Raw genomic sequence first — 23,480 nt, 5'->3', positions numbered from 1 at the left:
ACATCAACTGGTTATAAACCTGATCTGGCATGTGGCTTACTTGAAAATTACATTGATAAAACCAAACTAGAAATATCATCTATGCCAATAAAACAATATCAGGATAATCTAACTAGCCAGGAAAGAGCAGCATTGGCATCATTAAAAAACAACTGCCATATCGTCATTAAAAAAACTCATAAAAGTAACACTGTAGTCATCATGGACAGAGAAAAATATATCACTGAAGCACTACGTCAACTTAAATCAAAGCACTATATTGAAGTTGACAAACCCGATTTGTCATATTTATATAACATCATACAAGAAAAAGTATGGGATATGCATATTAGAGGAACACTGGACAAAGAAATATATCGTTATCTTAATGAAAATGAGTCGTCCCTTAAATGCGGACATTTATACTTGCTCCCTAAAATACACAAGATCAAAGATAATATCCTGACTGCCCTCATGAATGGCACATGCAGCCTCAGACGGTTACCACCTGGGCGACCAATTATTTCACAAAGCGATACACCAACACATAGAATTGGTTCTTACTGCGATTACTTTCTAATTCCGATAGTCAAAAAAACAATCGACCTACATAAAGGATACAACTGACTTTATCAATAAAATTATGTCTACCATCGCAGATCATACTGATAACTTATGATGTAACAAGTATGTATACTAACATGGAGTTCGATGAATTATTATGCGCTGTTGAAGAAGCCTACAGAAATAACGAAAGAGTCTTATCAGATCTACCTCATCCCGATGTCTCAGATCTCCTCTTTCTTGTAAAGTGCATACTCGAAAATAATTATTTTGAATTTAATGGAAAATATTACAAACAAATCATCGGGTGTGCAATGGGTTCAACTGTTTCCCCGGAGGTATCTGATATTAGAATATTCCAGATAACCCAATCAATCATGGCGCAGTTTCAATATGCTAATAAAGTCTTGTTTCATGGCCGATTTAGAGATGACGGTTTCATCATTTTCAATGGTTCTAAGACTGAGATTCTGGAGTTCTTTGAACTTGGCAATCAGTGCCACCCGCACTTAAAATTCACTTTTGAAATCTCTGTTCATTCAGTGAACTTTTTAGACACAACAGTGTATAAAGGAAGAAAATTTCAAGAATCCAACAAACTAGATATCAAATCATACACAAAACCAACAAACAATTTTCAGTATCTACACAGAGAAAGCGCTCACAACCCAGTATTCAAAGGTTTTATCAAGGGTGAGTGTATAAGACATATGAGAAATACCAATGATACTACAACACTCAGTATAATTCTACAAGACTTTAAGAAACACTTGTCAAAGAGAGGCTACTCTGATACAGAAATAGACCCTATCATCGCAAGCATAAGTGAAGCAGACAGAAATGAGATCCTTAATAAAAGCAACAAACAATCGAAACTCCAAAATAAATTAGTTATGGTTACAAAATACAATCCTAGAATCAAGGGATTAAAAAAAAAAATCTTAAAATATTGGAACGAAATGAAAACAGACATAAAATGCAAAGAAATATTTACATCGGATCCAATTATAGCTTATAGCAAGGACAAAAGCATAGGCGATATAATTATTAGATCACGTTTACTACAAGACTAATATTGCTAAGGTGGACCCCTGAAGAGGCGGGCCTTAGGGCAAGCACCCATTAAAAACCGCCGAAACACTCTTTACTATATTAATATATATATATATACAATTATGTATCAAAAAGGAAACAATGTCGAAAAGTTTGGCTTAGAGTGTCGGGTCCTAATAAATTTAATGGACGAGTTTGGCTGATTGATGTCCTTTTTTCACACCTTGCGTAGCTACTGAGGAAATAGAAATTAAAGAATTTTCACTTTTCGTCCGTTTCCATGGCAACGGTAAGAATTTAGAAAAAATTGAATGTTGACTGCACACCTAGAGTTTCTAATCATAATTTCTGTAAAGTTTCATCAAGATTGTCCAAGCCACCTCTGAGAACATATGTGAGCATAATACAATTTTTTGATTTTGGTTCTATTGTAAATGTGTGCGACCTATTCCAGTTCTTTTTTAAAAATGGAAATCACTTTGACACAATGCAAGGAATCATCCATTAAAGTTTCAAAATAATTGCTTGAGCAGTTACTGAGAAAATCAAAGTTAAAGAATTTTCACTTTTCCCCTGTTTCCATGGCAACGATTGATAATTTGAAAATTTTAAATGCGAATCGCACAATTACAATTACTGATAATTATTTCTGTAAAGTTTCATGATGAATGATTAAGGGGCCAATGAGAACACTCCCGGACAAAATTCGTCACTTTTGGTACGTTTCCATGGCAACGGTAGCCATTTTGAAACTGAAAGTCTGCACTGCACAAGTACTGCTAGTGATCGTCTTTTGTGGAAAGTTTCAGGAAGATTGTCCAGCCATCTGCGAGAAAATCCCCGGACACAGTTTTTAGGCGTACAATAGCAATATGTCGCCAGACTTCGTTCGGGGCGACATAATTAGAGCCGAGCTCATTGCAAAGCAACGAGTGTAGGTCTTCCGGCGGAGCTGCGGACAGGAAGAAGTGACCTGACTCAAAATCATGCCACACTCTAAGGATATAAGCACTCTTGTAAGGGGTATCAACTTACAATGTATCGCTAGTAAAAAGAGGAATGTAGGTGAACTTGAACGTGTCCAAATGACCTTCCGTCAAGCCATGACACACTCTGGTTTTGAGTAAACCCCATCTGTGTGTTACACATTCACACATTCTTTCAGACCATACATCCAGTCAAAATATCTTATCCTTAGTGACCTTGAACTTGAGTCAAGGCCATGTTTCACTAGTAGAAAGACGGTAACGAATTTACAGTTTCTCTGTCAGTGACCTTGAACTTGTCCAATTGACCTTGACCATCAAGGCTTTAACACACACTGGTTATGAGCAATCCCAATCTGTGGGTTTCTGACTGGATAAGTTCAGAAATGTTCTTTCGGACAATACATCGGGTCAAAACATATCCTCCATAGTCATAATTTATTAGGTTCATTCACAATGATTTTAAGATTCATTGTGTATGTTTTATGTCCAGTTTGGATATTGAACAAGATGAGTTTGTAAAACACTAATGCTCCCGTATGGCAGCTTATGGCAAAAGTTAAAATTTCTCAAATACAAATCAAACTCCAAGGTCAATGTCAAGAGATAAAAAATTATTTTACCCAAAGAAATGTATATCTTTTCTGATGGAATATAACTGTGAAATATGAAAACTCTAGTATTAACTGTGGAAAGTTATGGCAAACATTAAGGTCTAGGACAAATGGTCAAAATTAATGGTGCCCAAGGGAAGGTCTCCTCACAAGAAATAGACTTTAAAATATGAAAGCCCTAACACCTACTGTTCAAAAGTTATGGACAAGGTTAAAATGTTTAAAAGTAGGTCAAACTCCAAGGTCAAAGATAAAAAGTCAAAACTGTTAGTATTCGAACAAAGCTCTTGTCAAAAGATTTATACATATGAAAAATGAAAGACCTAGCAGCAACCATTCAAAAATATGGACAAGGTTATAACACTTAAAAGGAGGTCAAACTCCAAAGTCATATAAAGTGAATGAAATAAAGTAAATAAATCAAAGTTAAAACTGTTGGTACTCAAAGGAAGCGCTTGTCATACATGTAAGAATTATACATGTGAAATATGAAAGGCCTAGCACCAACCAATCAAAAAAATATGACGAAAGTTAAAGTTTTTTTAAAAGTAGGCCAAAGGCCAAGGTCAAAGGGTAAAATTGTTGATATCCGATGAAAAGCGTTGTCGCAAAGAATACCCATGTGAATTGTCAAAACCCTAGTCCTAACCGTTCAAAAGTTATTGCCAAGGTTAAAGTTTTTTAAAGTGGTAAAACTCCAAGGTCACAAGGTGAAAAATATTTATTCCCAATGAAAGGTCTTGTCACAAAGAGTTTCAGATGTGAAGTATGAAAGCCCTAACACCAACTGTTCAAAAGTTATGGCCAAGGTTAAAGTTTGGTAAAATTTTGCAAAGTGTGTCAAACTAAAAGGTCAAGAGGTCAAATGGCATATGAAAGCCATAGTTCCAACCAATCAAAAGTTATGGGCAAGGATTAAGTTCTTGCTGACAAATTAAGTGAAAATAAGACAGAAAGATGGAAGGACAGGGCAAAAACTATTTGCCCCCGAACCTTTGATTACGGAGGCATAAAAATGTCGATGTCTTTAGGTTTCTGTGCTTGCCTGAAATTTTAAGTCCTTTTAGTAAACAGGAGTGCAAGTTGCATTGCATGAACGATACGCATTCACATCATATTCAATGACGCATACCATATAATAAATAAAGAAATATATTTAGTATCCATGTTAATTATTTATGCTGATTTCATTTGAAAATCTGAAAAAATTCTTTAATATTCTAATGAGTTAAATTTTTGACTAGTAGTGATACGAGATTCAGGTGTCATTTATTATCCTTACAAACAGAGATACATTGCTGGGCCCAGCAATTGCTCTACCCCCTCATCTTTACTCCTTACTCGCGTGGCGCAGTGGTAGAGCGTCTGCTCTAGAGTCGCGGAGTAAGGAGTTAATCCTTACGTCGCGGGTTCGAATCCCACTGTGGGACGTGGAGACCGGTCCTTCGGATGAGACCGTATAAACCGAGGTCCCGTGTCACAGTAGATGCTGGCACGAAAAAGATCCCTCACTGCTCAATGGCCCTGATTGCCGAGTATAGGTCAAAATATGCAGCTCTCCACCGCAAGTGGTGGCGTCTCCATATGAGTGAAAAATTCTCGAGAAGGACGTTAAACACCAAACAAAACAAAATACTCCTTAACAAGTTTTCCAAAACTTTATATTCTTAATATTAAGAATTAATATTCTTATGAAGCAGAATTTATTCAAAAACTTCTACATAAGAAGAGGAAATCACTAGCTGCGGCCTTCAATTCGACATTCAGATATATCGACGATATTTTATCAATTAACAATAGTTATTTCCATTCGTATGTCGACTCGATATATCCCAGTGAACTTGAAATAAAAGACACCACAAAGTCTGCAACCTCTGTTTCATATTTAGATGTTTTACTGACTATAGACGATAAGGCCAATTAACAACTAAATTGTATGACAAACGAGATGACTTTCGTAAATATTATTGTCGTTATAATGACCTTGTTAGCAAATATAACCTATCATTGTGTCGTATATTGGCTGACTTGTTTCATACCAATTGTTAGGCCTTTGTTTTTGTACTGAATTGACTACGGATAGTTCCGTCTACCTGATCAAGACATAGGACTCACTGCGGGTGTGACCGGTCAACAGGGGATGCTTGCTCCTCCTAAGCACCTGATCTCACCTCTGGAATTTCCAGGGGTCCGTGTTTTATGGCCTCTTTACATATTTGTATTGTTTATTGATTTTTTTTTTAGATCGATCACTGTTCGTTATCTTTATCTTTTACATTGATCCTTTAATTTTTGTAACCTGGTTCAAATTATTGCTGCGAAATATTGAAGCCCCCTCCCTCCCCCCCCCCCTGGACAAAGGAAAAATTGTTTGATTGACCCCTGCGCCGTGACCGTCAATCATTGTAGAATCGATCTTGTTAATCATTCTGTAGCAAATTCTGTAGCATTTTTTAATGTAAGATATTTATTGCAACAGGAGTTTACATTTTTAAATGATTTTTTGCCCGATGAACTTTCTCTAAAACTTCCGGCTGTCGATAGGATAAAAGAGGCTCCGAGGTATTCAATCAATTAAACTTAAGATACTGCAGATCATGTAAAACATGAGCTATAAAAGTATAACATGTAGAGATGTTTGTCCTGGCATACATAGAGAGACTGACACTCAAATAGCATGTTCAACGCAAGTGCAGCAATAAGAAACTCTCCGATAGTTTTTTTTAAATTGCTACATGCTTTTTAATTTCTACAGATATTTGTATGTGTTCGAAGATTATTTTGTTATGTGTCAAGCTTATGTTATGATGTTTGTACTTTGTAGTAATGGTTTGCCAAATACTAATTTTTTAGCTCACCGGAGCTGAAAGCTCAAGTGAGCTTTTCTGATCACATTTTGTCTGTAGTCCGTCTGTCTGTAAACTTTTCACATTTTCGACTTCTTCTTCAGAACCACTGGGCCAATTTCAACCAAACTTGCCACAAAGCATCCTTGGGTGAAGGGAATTCAAGTTTGTTCAAATGAAGGGCCACATCCTTTTTCCAGGGGAGATAATTAAGAATTAGTGAAAAATTAATAGCATCTTTTAAAAATCTTCTTCTCAAGAACCACAGGGCCAGGAAAGATGAAACTCATGTGAAAACCTCCTCAGGTAGTGTAGATTCAAGTTTGTTCAAATCATGACCCCCGGGGGTAGGGCTGGGCCACAATGGAGGATAAAAGTTTTACATAGAAATATATAGGAAAAATCTCTAAAAATCTTCTTCTCAAGAACAGCAAAGCCATGGTGAGTTATATTTATATGGAAGCATCCTCAGGTAGTGTAGATTCAAGTTTGTTCAAATCATGAATCCCGGGGGAAGGCCGGGGCCACAATGGAGGATCAAAGTTTTACATAGAAATATATAGGAAATATATAGGAAAAATCTCTAAAAATCTTCTCAAGAACAACAAAGCCCTGATTGGTCATGTATATATGGAAGCATCCTCAGGTAGTGTAGATTCAAGTTAAGTCAAATCATGACCCGTGGTGGGGCCACAATGGGGGATCAAAGTTTTATATAGAAATATATAGGAAAAATTTTAAAAATCGTCTCAGGAACAACAAAGCCCTGATTGGTCATATTTATGTGGAAGCATCCTCAGGTAGTGTTGATTCTGTTTTGTTCAAATCATGACCCTCGGGGTAGGGTGAGGCCACAATGGAGGATCAAGCTCTTAAATAGAAATATATATGAAAATTTCTTCTTCTGAAGAACTGCAAAACCATGATTAGTCATTTTGATATGGAAGCATCTTCAGGTAGTGTAGATTCTAGTTTGTTCAAATGATGATCCCGGGGGCAGGATGGGGCCCAGTGGGGGATCGAAAGTTTTAAATAAGAACATAGAGGAAAAAAAAATTCTTCTCAAGAACAGAAAAGCTATGTTTAGTCAGATTGATATGGAAGCATCCTCAGGTAGTGTAGATTCAAGTTTGTTCAAATCATGACCCCTGGGATGGGAAAGAGCCACAACTGAGGATGAAATTTTTACAAAGGGAAATTTATGGGAATTTTTTATAAAGAATCTTCTCAAGTACAACAAAAGCATTTGTTAAATTGACATGGAAGCATCATCAGTTAGTTAAAAATTTGCACACACCCCAGTAATCTTTTCAATACTGAACTGATTTGTGCTTTTGCCTAGCCAGTGTGCTCAGGTGAGCGATATTGCCCATGGGCCTCTTGTTTTAAAATTATACCGAAAAGAAGGTACTTGTTTTAGAGCTAAGCTGTCGCTCAAGTCGTATTCTTGTTGTGTAGATATAGAGGTCTATGTATATATATCATCATAGGTAAAAGTACTATTGATGAAGATCCCATCCTTTCTAAGCTAGATTATGCTTCCTTGTCACGACCCTTGTTTATTCTATAGTTATGCACCCCACCCACCCTTCTTGAGTTCAAATGCTTCAGTCTTTTTTTTTTTTTTTTGCATTATAACTTAACCAAGATGTCAGGAATGGGGCAATGGTAATGTGTAATGTAATTGACAGAAATTAATTACAAATTTCGATGTAATTTAAAGTAATCTGTAATTGGACCTATTTTCAATTACATGTAATTGTAATTTAATTAATTACTTTTGAGAAAAGCATAAAATTCACAATTACTTTTCAATTACATTCAATTACAATGGTGTTTAATAAATGAGAAATACGCCCCCCCCCCTCTCAAATCCCGTACACTTTATTCAAGAAAGGTTAACTGATTTTTTTTTGTTGGACAAAATGGTCTATAATAAACTTCAAAAAAAAAAAAATTATGTATTTCCTTCATTTAGTGAATTGCTGTTTCCTCTTTAAAATGCATTTTCTTCAAAAAAAATTAATCATATTTATCTCCCTGTTTATAACGTACAAATAAAATTAATAATCAAGTTGTTTATGAACTGGCACTTAATGGTTTGTTCCCGTTTTGCACACATTTGAATTTCAGGTATTGAAAAAATGCGTGCAAAACGGGAATTTGTCCAGGTAAGATAATTACTTAATTGCTATAGTCTGTATCATAGTTGTGAATTTGGAGAAAGAGATTCTACGGAAAGAATAGGAAGAAAAACTGTTATTTTTTTACTTGATGTTTTGACTTAATTCTTGAAATAATCATTTTAAAACATAAAAAAAAAACACAAAACTATATTTATAATCACAAGATACTAACTAGACAGGTTAATTTAAGATTGAATTCATTTTACTTATTCATTTTATCTTTATGAAATAAAGAAACATGTGAAATGCGATAGGGATATTTGTCTAAACCACCCACTTCATCTTCGGTTGGATAAGTAAAATTCTCATAATATATTCCCTTAAATATTTATTATAATGCATTGGTAAAATACAAGTAAATCCCAGACGAAGATCAGACTATAATTGCTATCAAAACATATTTCACACCTTTTGTTCTATACCTAATTATCAAATGTGTGCAAAACGGGAACACACCAACTTAATATATCTAGTCCAATGGCTTCTAATCCTTTAGTTGCCATACCTACAGCTTGTGTTAGAAGTGATTAACAGGTGCTAATTAGTGCCCTAGGGTCATGTACATATTGACACTGAACTTAATTAAGCATAGATTTTACACTCATTTTGACTTTACCTAAAGGTAGTTTTGTACACACACATTAACCATGTCTTCCCACAAATCTTTTTTTCAAAATATATATTTTGGGGTTACAACTCCAAATTTTCTATTTTAATAAAAATTTGTGAGAATTAAGGCAGTAGTTTGACACACAATATGTCAAATACTAACATTTTGAGATATATAACTTAATTAGGATGATGAAAAAAACAGGAAACAAGTCAAAATGCATCCATTGTTTTGCATAAATATATCAGAAAGCTCAAAAATGGACACATGAAATTAGGGAAAAACAGCATCCAGGTCCTGTAAAAGGACCGTGTCCCAGCTGAAAATTGGCTCCTTTTCCCCAAAATTCAGGTAACAATTCCCAACTGATGACCAAATTCAATTTTTTGATGCTGTTTATATATAGAAATACACATTGTAACATGTTTTGAAATTATAATCATTTCTAAAGAACAAGTCCACTATTTAACTCTTTAATCAACAAATAAATATAAGTCAACAACATTTCCCAGTTTTGACACTTTTTAGCACACCTGAGCCGAAGGCTCAAGTGAGCTTTTCTGATCACATTTTGTCTGTTGTCCGTCTGTCTGTCCGTCTGTAAACTTTTCACATTTTCGACTTCTTCTCCAGAACCACTGGGCCAATTTCAACCAAACTAGCCACAAAGTATCCTTGCGTAAAGGGGATTCAAGTTTGTTCAAATGAAGGGCCCTTCTTCCAAGAGGACATAATTAAGAATTCGTGAAAAATTAATGGCATCATTAAAAAATCTTCTTCTCAAGAACCACTGTGCTTGAAAATATGAAACTTATGTGGAAGCATCCTCAGGTAGTGTAGATTCAAGTTTGTTCAAATCATGACCCCCGGGGGTAGGGTGGGGCCACAATGGGTGATCAAAGTTTTACATAGGAATATATAGGAAAAATCTTTATAAATCTTCTTCTCAAGAACAGCAAAGCCATAATTGGTCATATTTATATAGAAGCATCCTCAGATAGTGTACATTCAAGTTTGTTCAAATCATGACCCCAGGGCTAGGGTGGGGCCACAATTCGCAATCAAAGTTTTACATAGAAATATATAGGAAAAATCTTTAAAAATCTTCTTCTCAAGAACAGCAAAGCCATGACTGGTCATATTTACATGGAAGCATCCTCAGGTAGTGTAGATTCAAGTTTGTTCAAATCATGACCCCCGGGGGTAGGGTGGGGCCACAATGGGTAATCAAAATTTTACATAGGAATATATAGGAAAAATCTTTAAAAATCTTCTTCTCAAGAACAGCAAAGCCATGATTGGTCTTATTTACATGGAAACATCCTCAGATAGTGTAATTTCAAATTTGTTCAAATCATGTCCCCCGGGAACGGGTGGAGCCACAATGGGCGATCAAAGTTTTACATAGGAACACATAGTAAAAATCTTTAAAAGTCTTCTTCTCAAGAACAGCAAAGCCATGAGTGGTCATATTTATATGGTAGCATTCTCAGGTAATGTAGATTCAAGTTTGTTAAAACATGACCCTGGAGGTCGGGTGGGGCCACAATGGGTGATCAAAGTTTTACATAGGAATACATAGGTTAATTCTTTAAAAATTTTCTACTCAAGAACAGCAAAGCCATGATTGGTCATATTTAAATGGAAGCATCCTCAGATAATGTAGATTCAAATTTGTTCAATTCATGACATCCCACCTCCCCCCCCCCCTCCACCTCCCAAACCATTTTTTTTTTTATCTTTTCAACCTTCAAGACTGAAGTGATTTCTGCTTTTTCCTAGCCATAGTGCTCAGGTGAGCTATGTGGCCCCTGGGCCTCTTGTTCGATTAAAAATTCACAATTAGAAGGGTACAGGACCCTGTACCAAAAAGGGTCAATAATAAGTCCTGAAACTTGCTATTTGTCAGTATTCTCGTCACAAAATCCCCAGTGTAAAATACCGGGGTATCTTCATTGTGGCAGAATTTTTTTTTAAACCTGATAGATGCAATTAGGTTAGGGGACGCAATATTTAAAAATTTCATTAACATCTAAACAATGTTTACTTAATGTAAACAAAAAAAGTAAATGAATCTGTATGACTATTTATCATTGTTTATTTTTATACGTTTTTTTTCTTAATGTAATGTGTAATTTAATTAATTACATTTGCAAAGTAACTGTAATTTGATTAATTACATTTCAAAATCCTTGTAATGGTAATTTAATTGAAGGTTTTGGGCAAGTAATTATAATTTAATTAATTACTTTCCTATGCAATTGACCCCATCCCTGCAAGATGTCCGTATTTTTTTTGTGTGAAGTTTAGTTTTTAAAAATACGAATTATACAGGCTAAAAGGATATATGTATTTATGAAAATAATGCAATTTAATAATTAATTGTTAATCAGATTCCAAAATAAACGTGCAGTGGCGATATTCAAAATTGACAGGAAGTCGTTTGACTTTTTAATACAGTCACTTAAAGATGTGGTCAAGACTAAAGATTTTGAAAGGTTTGGTAAATACACAACATGCACAACATGAATTATGATCAGGTCAGGTGGTAAATACTTCTTTTACAAGAATTGACACGCGAGGCACCTGCATGGACTTCGTGTAATTACAGTAGAAAATTAAAAATTAAAAAAGATTTAAAGAAAAGAAAGTGATTGATATAGTAAATATAACGAAGAAAATTAAATAATATTTGGTATAGGTATAGGCAATTTGATTAGAAACACAGCGACTATCAGAATTTCGTAAAAAAGATCTGTTAGATTAGAATGCAGGTATAGGCGAATGTATGTGTATTAAAGGGGTTTGTTAATTCATTTTTGGACAAAGGCTTCAAAACCAGTGACCCGCTGCGTGTACAGGTACACATCAGTGAATGCTCGGATTAATCCCAAAGTCGGCGGACATTAATTTATTTTAGTTATCTAAACACAATATTATTTCCAGAGACATATATATTTTTGTGTCTCAGATTTGTCTTTCTTGTCATTACCCGTATACGTACACAGGCGTGTGTTGTAACAGCTGTTCATAAACGCTGTCAATTAATATATGATCAGAGAAGACGAGATATCTCCCAGTAATTTATTTCTGATGAAAAAAAAAGGTGAAAATATTTCGACTGACACCTTAGTATCTATACCTGTGTAATAACGATGCCATAAATCGTGACGACAACTGCCCGGGAGAATTTCAATAAAAACAACTCATTATCAACTCAGCAGACCATCATGCGATGCCGAAATTGAAGCAAAATTCTTTTCTGAATATATAAGATAATTTTAACCATTCTGCTTAAATTCAGAAAAATGTCATTACTTTCAAATGATTTTATTGCGTGTTAAATTTTTTAATGCCAGAAAAAAGGACATTTTTGAGTGCAAAAAGGTCAAATAATTGACTATGGAAAGTAATTTGAAACTTTTTTATTGTCACGAATTTTAATGTGACTACTCAAGATGAAAAAGGTTGTGTTTGTTCCCATAATTATTTGGGAAAAATATTAGAGGAAAAACTTTGAAAAAAATTGATTTATGTATGAAATATATGGAGATAACGAACAGTATTCAAGCTCAAAAGTCCATTATACAATACAAAATAGGAGCAGAGCAAACACGGACCTCCAAACATCAGAGGTGGGATCAGGTGCCATGGAGGATTGAGCATCCCCTGCCGACCGGTCACACCCGCCGTGTGCTCCTTGTCATGATCGGGAAATAAAGGAAAAATCCGTCGACAATTCAGTGTGTAAATAATGGCCTAACAATTAGTGTGAAAAACGTCAGTCAGCATTTGACTCAATGATAAATTGTATTTGCTGACACGGTCATTGTATCGACCATAGAACTTACGAAATGATGACTTTAAACGAGGCAGCTGATATTCTTGTTTCATCAACTTATTTGTCAATAATTTACCTCGTTTTAGAAATTGTACATACGTAGAGCATGCTCTTGCGTATCGAATCAACAGAGATATATACTGTATTTGACGTACAGTGCAAAAAAAGTCATATTAAATGCTCCGTAGCGCGAAAAGAAGCGCCTTGCCCTCTCTCTTTTTCTTTTTGATTAAGGAATGGGTATAGATTCTAAAAATATACTTGATAAAAAAAATTCTCAATACTATTGATAACAAGATCCAACCTCCTTAGGAATTCTTTTTCATTAATTGCCTATGAAAAGTATCGGGTAATATAACAGTTACCTAATCAAGCAATATATGGAAATAAATTTCCCTCGGTACTTTTACGGCCAGGAACACGTTAAGTTCCTTTACAGTACCGTTGTCAGAGACCTTTAAAGTTAAGAATTGGTTCGTTGTCATGACCTCACAGGTGAGGTTAAGATGATGTCCGTCCGGTGTCATAACTTCAGAGAACTAATGATTAGTTTAATTTCATTTTCCAAGTGAGGTAATTGATTACAATCCCCCAAATTGCAATGGGGAACAGAACTCACAATATATTTGTTTGTACATCAAAAACGTCAGATATTAACGGGTTATATTACAGTAGTTTGCGTTGGCGATACATCACCCTGCTTAAAACATATTTTGATTTGTTTAAATTTTCTTTGAAATGAACATATTTTTCTTTTATACAATAAACAATACCCAACACTAGGTACAGGTAATATTATGAGGTATTGTTAGCCCCTGAATTAAAAATCAAAGCAAAGAAAAACTGAAAATTTTTGCTATAATTCAAACTATGTCTGACAAGTTATGAAAATTCAGTCCGTTGTCATTGGTCCGTTGTCAGAATTGCACAGTATACAACATTGGTAAACTACTGTTTAATGTATTCTATTTATCAATTATACCTGAAAATAAAGGGAAAAGATGTTGGAAAGGAAAACCGGTACATGTATCATTTCGCCGAACGAATATGTAATTTGTCCGATCAAAATACTAATTTGTCCGAACAAATATCTAATTTGTCCGAACAAATATCTTATATTATTCGTCCGAACAAATAAATATTTTTTTTTATCTGGCACTCCAACGGGGCCGTAGGTTTCGAACAAGTGCTATTAATAGAAAATTTAAAAGCATGTTTCATCGATAACATGGCACTGATTCTTCTAAAATTGTTTCTATGAGAAAACCTTAATAATTTAAATTAAATTCAAAGGACCAATCTCATTATAAAATAAAAATAATTGCATATATCAATGGGTGGATGATTTAATGACAATGGAATTTAAGATTTACTGAGCTTCAAAGTTAGAATCTTTTTCTGTTCCATGTCCACAATTTCCGATTATCATCTAAAGCATCCCTCAATAGGCGGTCAGTAGTGTACAAGGGACATGAAGCAAGCAAGCAGCCAACCAGCAGACTTTTGCATCGTTTATAGCTGGCAATATTTCACTTTATGACTCATAAAATTATCCTTACTTTTTACGAATAGTAAAATAAAACGCATACTATCCAGTATGTATATTATGATTTTTGTTTTGTACTGCTGATACATGCAAGTACCTAGTAGAATTGGAATTGAAATTACTTTATTGCATTTTTTTTAAATTTCAAATTGTTGAACTTTGAGCTGCTTTCAGACAACCAAAAAATTTAAAATTATTACTACAATCATCATGATATTTAATTTAATCTGTTATCTCTTCATGCATATAGCATCGCTTTTGAAAGGTTGGGGAGGGGCTAGGACAGTTATTGGTAATTTACCTGAAATTTCTTTGAACAAACTACATAGAGAGAAGAAAATCCTATTTAGGGGGTGGCTTAATTTCCAACTTCTTGAACGAGAGAATTGATTCTACTGAAACAAAAAGCGGGGGGAGGGGTTGGGGCAACCGACTTTTCAAAGAATACTTTCATACTAATTAAATAAACGGTATAAGTTTAAGGATATCCGATCCTCAACCTGGATGAATAACTCTTAAATTTATTACTTTATTTAAAAAGTCTCAAAATGAAACTTGAAATTGAGATCTTTTTTGCAACAATTTTCACTTTATGCATCTTAAAATTCATATGATTCAAAGTTCTTTGAAGTTTTAAAAACGGTCTTGTAAAAAGTTGACATTTGTACCCCATAAAAGAAAAAAAATGAATTTATTTTTAGAGAAATCAAATTTTCTTTAGTCTAGCATTAGATACCACTGCTTATTAGCATGATATGAAATAAGATGTGGTATGTGTTGTCTAGCAATGATAGCACAAGCTTTTTACACTATGTAATATATGACAATTGAAGTAAAAAGAACTAAAATACCTAGTAAGCATAAAAAAGATGCAATTTTCTCCAAATGCCTGGATACCTATATTTTTTTTTTATCCCAAATTATATTTGTTGATCAATTTTCAATTAGAAAATGCATAACTGGTGTTTCTATTCGCATTTCCTGAAAATATATTTGAGATTTGATAATTTTCCCTATATAACATGATTAACTATAATGATGAACTTTGAAGAAATTCCATGGGTAAATTCACGTAACTATGTGAAATCAGAGACATTTTTGTGAGCATTTTCAATTACTTAAAAGCTGATTTTCAGAACCTGAGGATCGGACTACCTTAAGTTGGGGACCACCATCTCTCCCGAAATTATGTGCCTCAAGAATAAATAAATCTGATCATTTCCGCACCATTTCATAGACAGACTTACATGTTAAGACAAGTGACACCGGACCATATCAACTTAACATGTACTGACAACGGTCATTTTGCCTATATAAATGTCAAGTTCTCTTATAGTATGCGTTCTGCAAAAGGCTGTAATATATCTAATGAAATGAAAATAGAGCTACTTTTCAAACTACGAAATTAAAGTGCTTTTTTAAATAAATCGATGACAAAAATATATTTTTTTCACCGCACATCCATGCTTTTACACCATGGTATGTATTCGCCAATCAAAACTACTCGGAATATATATAGGATAACAGAGACATGACTTTTTGTCATGAATACTGAATGCTGTATCTGTTTCCCAATACTTAAGTGTATTCCTGGAATTGAACAAAAACATGATTTTTTATGCATTCAGTAAAAATTCTTGTATATTTTGAATGACACCGGACAGACATTATATCTTAACCTCACCTGTGAGGTCATGACAACGAACCAATTTTAGTGCTTAACTTTAAAGTCCTCTGACAACGGTACTGTAAAGGAACTTAACGTGTTCCTGGCCGTGACTTTGAACAGCACATTGTTTTTTTTACTGCCCTGGGTCGTTGTCTGCGGACAATTGAACACAATGAGCTGATCCATATACAGGGGGAAATTCATTCTGATATATTGTCTGTTTAGGCATTATATAAGTATAATATACACCAAAACACAAGTTAATTTTTTTGTGTTAGGATTACATGTTAACCTGGATTAAAACGTCATACTTACAAGTCCGTTAGATTTGATTTCCTTACTTTCCGAATAAGATTATTTGCTTCTCTCCTGTACCACCGATTCTTCCTCGTAGGTTGGCTTCAATGAAAGACTACTTTTAAAAGCTTGCATAAATATATATTAGGGATGGCAACGAATATTCGAATATTCATTCGATGAGTTGATATTCGAATATGAATTTAAGATTCGAATATTCGGTGTTTTTCAGATTTCATAAAAAGAAGTACTGTGATTAATAAATTTTTATTAGAACAGTGCTGGAATTATCCCTATTTAATTTACTAGCGATCAATTTCGATCGCCTGATTTCTTTCACTACTTTCTTATCTTATAGATATGCTAAATTACATGTATTTTGTTTTGAGTAAGGTGTTAAAGAATTGTACAATAATGCTTTATGTATAATACAAAAAGTACTTTCATAGTTTTTATTAGATACGATCGGGTCTAGAATCGAGGACAACAAAATGAAATCTTAGAATGTCTAAAAGGCGTGAAAAGTACATATACTTATAAAAATAAAATTAATTTATCATTGTATGAATGTCCGATAGAATGAGTCTGTAATTAATATTGTAAAGGGTTTAATTTCAGATAAATGTGTAAATTACTTGATGATCTCGGGTTGTACATAATCCTGAATTTTATATTCATTATCGGGAAATTAGTTAATTATATAATTACCTAGAAAAATTGTCTATGGAAATATTTGTTTAAATTGTATCAAAGATAATAATCATATCTCTTATTAGGCAGTATCAAAGATAATAATCATATCTCTTATTAGGCAGATAATTGTAATTTATTACACGTATTGAAATCTGAACAGTATACCGTTACGACTATAATCTTGCCTTTTGTAAGACGACTGGTTCCTCAGTCGGAGCTACTATAAATACACATGTTTCAATTGTTAAAATTATACTTTTCTACAATTAAATTAATTATTTAATTTATTTCAAACATTGGCAAATATCAAATGGAATTTCTTATTGTACACCTACAAAAGTCTTCGTACCGTTTTTCTTCCAATATAAGTATACCTACGCTAAACCTTTCATGTGAGTAGGATGATGCATATTTAAAAACAGATTTTATTTATTTTTTCGAATATTCGAATATATTCGAATACTTTCATAGAATATTCGAATATGAATTATTGACAAAATTGACATCCCTAATATATATATATATATATATATATATATATATATATATATATATATATATATATATATATATATATATATATATACAGTAGACACTGTGGGACGTGGAGACCGGTCCTTCGGATGAGACCGTATAAACCGAGGTCCCGTGTCGCAGTAGGTGCTGGCACGAAAAAGATCCCTTACTGCTCAATGGCCGTAAGTGCCGAGTATAGGACAAAATTTGCAGCTCTCCACCGGCAAGTGGTGGCGTCTCGAGTGAAAAATTCTCGAGAGGGACGTTAAACAACATACAAACAAACAAACAAACAAATATACAGTAGAAATTGTCATGAAGATTTCTTCTCCGGAAGCACAGCTCTGACACAGACAGCTTTAACAGCCCCGTTACAGGCGACTGCATAGATCTCATCAGTTGTAAAGTTTGTTCCAAACAGTATGTTGGGGAAACTGGAGATGACTTTACCAGGATGAACGTGAACTAGACCCAATTCCCGATTGTAACAAACAAGTTCATTCTCTCTATATACATGATATAATGTAAATTTTACCGTTAATTCACATTATCAATTCTGGAACAACCCACACACGGATCTATTGCTTACATTTCTATTTATTATTTCTTTTATCCAATAAACAGTCCTAAAACATTTCCAAATTTATAATACATCAAAATTCATATGGTAAACCCTTCCATAAAATAATATCATTTTTCTTTGGTTTCTTTTTCTCATGTATAGTTACGCTATTTTGAGAGAATGACAGTGTACGATTTACTGCTTGGTCGATAATTAATTCGTTCAATTATGTAAAACGCACTTCACCAGAGTACACCCGACAGACCGGACGTATTTCATAGAGGTCCAGATTTCTTTCGTTACAACTGGTTATAAACTTCAAATTAAACATGTAACATTGTAAATACATTGTGTTTGCTAGTTTAGTAGTATTTGTTTAATTTGTTTTTATGACTTCTTAACTTTTTTCCTTGTCCTGAGGAAGGGACAGGGCGTCCCGAAAATTTGACAATTTTTATTGTTCGTCATTGTTGTTGGTCATATATATATATATATATATATATATATATATAGAGGATATTCAATGTTTTGTAGATGAATATGGAATTTATTTCACGAGTGGGACAGGATTTTTGATATTTTCACGAGTGCGAAGCACGAGTGAAAATATCAAAAAATCCTGTCTCATGAGTGAAATAAATTCCATATTCATCTACAAAACATTGAATTTTCTGTTTATTACATTTTCTTTGATTTTCCCTTTGCCTCTGTCTTTTCTTAAAACAGTGTCATAGGCTTGACGTCATAGTTGAGCGGTTGAGACGTCATAGCTTAGAAGTTGTGTGTCAGATTGAAAACATTACATAGCATGGATTTAAGCAACATTTAGGAAGAAATTTGCAGTTTTAGCTCTATCAAGATGCTTAGTTACTATCTCTATCTTATGACAGGCCAGAAATTATTTTTTACTTACTTTGATATCCTTTCACACTGTGAGAGAATATCATTTTTGGTATCCTTTCACCCTGTGAGAGAATATCAGAATATCACTTTTATTCAATAAATAAATCACAGTATTTCACTGTTGAAAATGTAATAAATATATATATACGAGGGGTGATCAAAAAGTTCGCGAACTATCTCTATATTTACAAAACCACAATTCAGATCAGAGTGCAATTTGGCACATATATAGTCATACACATGTTCTATAAATAACAGATGTTGAATAATGTTTTGCTCCGTGTTTATGACGTCACAATGTGAAAATGACGTCAATATGTAGGTCACTTGTGACAAAAAATGGTTGACTTAGTCGTACTCGAGCAACGAACGGCTGTAAAGTTTATATCTTAGAAATTCCTTTGCAGTAGAATATGATAATTTGTACAAGGTTTATGAAGATAAAAGACTTACCAGAAGTTCAATCATTAATTGGATTGATTGTTTAAGTGAAGGCAGGGAGTTGGTTAAAAATGATGTTTTTCTGTTGCCCAGCGAAAGCAAGCCGGGGAAAAGATGTGTCCTTAGTTGAGCAATTTTTTATGAAACATCGTCAAGTTACAATTAGAAAAATGGTTGAATATCTTAACAATAATATAATTATTAAATCCCTAAAATATCGTTTACTTTAGACTTTAAACATATTAGATATGATAAAAAGAAGGCGCCCATACTTTATCCACATTGAATAAATGACACTCCCGAGACAAAGGACTCGAGTTGTGATGGGTCACCATACTAATTGTAAGAAGGGATATCCTTATCCACCCATCCTATTGCCGAAAGTTGGCCATTTCTGACAGATGGACTGTTCTTGTAATTAAAATTACTTGCATGGTAAGAAATATAAGACTCGGAAAAATCTTTTAGCTTCTGTGAACAGACTACTACGGAGCATGTCACGTGACTGCCTGGATCACGCGATTCGCGCATGGACAGAACAATGGCAGATGTGTATTAAAATCGGAGAGGACTACTTTAAAATATCATGAACACTGAAACCTCATTTTATTTCTTTTAAGGAAGTAATTCAATTAGTTCGCGAACTTTTTGATCACCCCTCGTATATGCTATTTATTGCAAAACGCATGGAAAGTGAAGCACTTTGTCGAACTAAAACAAGTACATACCTGACATTTAGAATAACAATGCCCCTAAAGCCGTCAAATACGTATCGACTGAACTGTAAAGAATAAAAATTCGCTTGAATTAGAATTCATTTTCGACTACATTTCATTACACGACTAATTTACAAATTTCGATATTGTTCTAATTGTTCTCCTTAAGGATGAATTAAAATTTACCTTTTCGATAAGGTAATCCCGACTGAAGTTATTAAAACCACTTGTATCCATTTTAACTGATATTTCAAACTGTAGCCTAAACATATTTTGCGGTCCTGAGAAAAAATTCAAACTCTTAGAAAATATAATAAAAAATATAATAAGTATGAGAAATGCAACACAATTCTCATTATACAGGGGATAAACATAACGATAACGATCACAGGAAGCAGGTTGAAATAAAACCAATTACGTCTTCCTCTTTCTCATTAGAAAATTGAAATCATTTTCATTAAAATTAATTTACAACTATACATAAAAACTACTATACCAAATACGGGTATTTCAGTTGGAACATCTGTATGATTAGGTACAGTAACTATTTCCTTATCTCCAATTGTTGTTAAAGTGTTAGTTGTAATGGGTTTTGTAGGACCACTAGATATAGTTGTACTGGTTGTAAAGAGCGTGGTATAGACACTCGAGACAGTTGCTTTGGTTGTAGAAGGCAAGGGAGTAACATTCGAGGTTGTTTTGGTTGAAGAGGGTGAAGGTTTTACACTCAAAACAGTTGTTTTGGTTGGGGATGGCGACGATGAAATACTCGAGACAGCTGTTTTGGTTGTAGAAGGCGACATAGAAAAACTCGAAAAAGTTGTTGTCGTTGTAGAGGGCAACGTAAAAACGCTCGATAGAGTTGTAGAGAATGAGGGACTAACACTCATGGTTATTGTTTTGTTTGTAGAAGGTGAGGGACTAACACTCATGGTTATTGTTTTGTTTGTAGAAGGTGAGGGACTAACACTCGAGGTTGTTGCTTTGTTTGTAGAAGATGAGGGACTTACACTCGAAGTTGTTGTTTTGCTTGTAGAAGGTGAGGGTCTAACACTCGAGGTTGTTGTTTTTTTTGTAGAAGATGAGGGACTAACACTCGAGGTTGTTGTTTTGTTAATAGAGGGCGTCGGAGAAACACTCCAGGTTGTTGTTTTGTTAAAAGAGGGCGACGGAGAAGCACTCGAGGTTGTTGTTTTGTTTGTAGAAGGTGAGGGACTAACACTCGAGGTTGTTGTTTTGTTTGTAGAGAGTGAAGGATTAACACTCAAGGTTGTTGTTTTGCTTGTAGAAGGTGAGGGACTTACAATCGAGGTTGTTGTTTTGTTTGTAGATGGTGAGGGACTAATACTCGAGGTTGTTGTTTTGTTTGTAGAAGATGAGGGACTAACACTCGAGGTTGTTGTTTTGTTAATAGAGGGCGTCGGAGAAACACTCCAGATTGTTGTTTTGTTAAAAGAGGGCGACGGAGAAGCACTCGAGGTTGTTGTTTTGTTTGTAGAAGGAGAGGGACTAACACTCGAGGTTGTTGTTTTGTTTGTAGAGGGTGAAGGATTAACACTCAAGGTTGTTGTTTTGCTTGAAGAAGGTGAGGGACTTACAATCGAGGTTGTTGTTTTGTTTGTAGATGGTGAGGGACTAATACTCGAGGTTGTTGTTTTGTTTGTAGAAGATGAGGGACTAACACTCGAGGTTGTTGTTTTGTTAACAGAGGGCGTCGGAGAAACACTCCAGATTGTTGTTTTGTTAAAAGAGGGCGACGGAGAAGCACTCGAGGTTGTTGTTTTGTTTGTAGAAGGTGAGGGACTAACACTCGAGGTTGTTGTTTTGTTTGTAGAGGGTGAAGGATTAACACTCAAGGTTGTTGTTTTGCTTGTAGAAGGTGAGGGACTTACAATCGAGGTTGTTGTTTTGTTTGTAGAGAGCGACGGAGAAGTACTCGAGGTTGTTGTTTTGTTTGTAGATGGTGAGGGACTAACACTCGAGGTTGTTTTGTTTGTAGATTGTGAGGGACTTTTACTCGAGGTTGTTGTTTTGTTTGTAGAGGGTGAAGGATTAACACTCGAGGTTGTTGTTTTGCTTGTAGAAGGTGAGGGACTTACACTCGAGTATGTTGTTTTGTTTGTAGAGAGCGACGGAGAAACACTGGAGGTTGTTGTTTTGTTTGTATATGGTGAGGGACTAATACTCGAGGTTGTTGTTTTGTTTGTAGAAGATGAGGAACTAACACTCGAGGTTGTTTTGTTTGTATAAGGTGAGGGACTAACACTCGATGTTGTTGTTTTGTTTGTAGAGGGCGACGGAGAAACACTCGAGGTTGTTTTTTTGTTCGTAGAAGATGAAATACTAACACTTAAGGTTGTTGTTTTGTTTGTAGAAGATGAGGTACTAACACTCGATGTTGTTGTTTTGTTTGTAGAGGGAAGCGAAGAAACATTCGAGGCTGAAGGTTTGTTTGTAGATTGTGAGGGACTTGTACTCGAGGTTGTTGTTTTGTTTGTAGATAGTGAGGAACTAACACTCGAGGTTGTTGTTTTGTTTGTAGAAGATGAGGAACTAACACTCGAAGTTGTTGTTTTGTTAGAGGATGGGGGATTAACACTCGATGTTGTTGTTTTGTTTGTAGAGGGCGACGGAGAAACACTTGAGGTTGTTGTTTTCTTTGTAGAAGATGAGGGACTAACATTCGAGGTTGTTGTTTTGTTTGTAGAGGGTGATGGACTTAAACTCGAGGTCGTTGTTTTGATTAAAGAAGGCGAGGAACTAATACTAGAGATAGTGGTTTTGATTGTAGAGGGTAACGAAATAATAGTCGAAACTTTTGTGGTTAAAGATGGCAAGGTAGAAACACGCGAGACAGTTGATTTTGTTGTACAGGGAGTGCTAGAAACCGTAAAAGCTGTTGTTATTAGATGCTTATTCACGATGATAGCCAGAAGAGTTGACATCATGATATCTAGACAAAATCGAAGAAAATACAATGTAATTTATTGTTCTTACTCGTCTAATTATATCAAATTTAGTTTTAAAACAAACACCTAACAATTTATACGAAATAAACATGTATCAGTCAAAATACAACCCAATGATAGGTTGTATTTGCTAACGAGGTCATTATTTTTGAAATGTACGAAATGCTCACTTTAAATAAGGTTGTTGAAACTATTGTAACAATAACGTATATGTCAGTAGACTACCTCAGTTAAAAAAATTATTATATTCAAAGCATGTTTGATAAAGCTGAGTAAGCTAAGGTACATAAACACCATATTCAGGTGGTAGTGAAATATTATCTCCTTTATACAGTTTGGTTCGCAGTACAGTTAAGGTACTCAAGGAAAATTCGGCGATATTTTATATAAAAATTACAATCTTTAAAAGGAAGGGGGATTCTTTTTAGAATTTTACTTATATCGGACAAATGTAATATGGTAAAACACTACAAGTTGACCAACTATTAT

The 23,480-nt window shown here is 34.5% G+C and overlaps 1 protein-coding gene across 1 annotated transcript in view; it reads right to left on the bottom strand.

The window, feature by feature from the left end:
- LOC133174055 (mucin-2-like) overlaps positions 1–22,967 on the bottom strand; it is a 28,792-nt gene extending 5,825 nt beyond the window's left edge. Inside the window, exons 1-3 of the mRNA XM_061309096.1 lie at positions 20,519–22,967; positions 20,209–20,303; positions 20,035–20,087 (exon numbers count right to left, since the gene is read on the bottom strand). Coding sequence (XP_061165080.1) covers positions 20,035–20,087; positions 20,209–20,303; positions 20,519–22,967 — 2,597 coding nt within the window. The remainder of the gene's footprint in view (positions 1–20,034; positions 20,088–20,208; positions 20,304–20,518) is intronic.
- Between the last annotated feature and the right edge of the window lie 513 nt (positions 22,968–23,480).

The sequence above is a fragment of the Saccostrea echinata genome, unplaced genomic scaffold, assembly GCF_033153115.1.
Source record: "Saccostrea echinata isolate AGI-Se365-2 ecotype Australia unplaced genomic scaffold, CSIRO_AGI_Sech_v1 ptg000057l, whole genome shotgun sequence".
NCBI lineage: Eukaryota > Metazoa > Mollusca > Bivalvia > Ostreida > Ostreidae > Saccostrea > Saccostrea echinata.
Note: the sequence above shows the minus strand (reverse complement) of the source record. Positions and strands in the feature narration are given on the sequence as shown.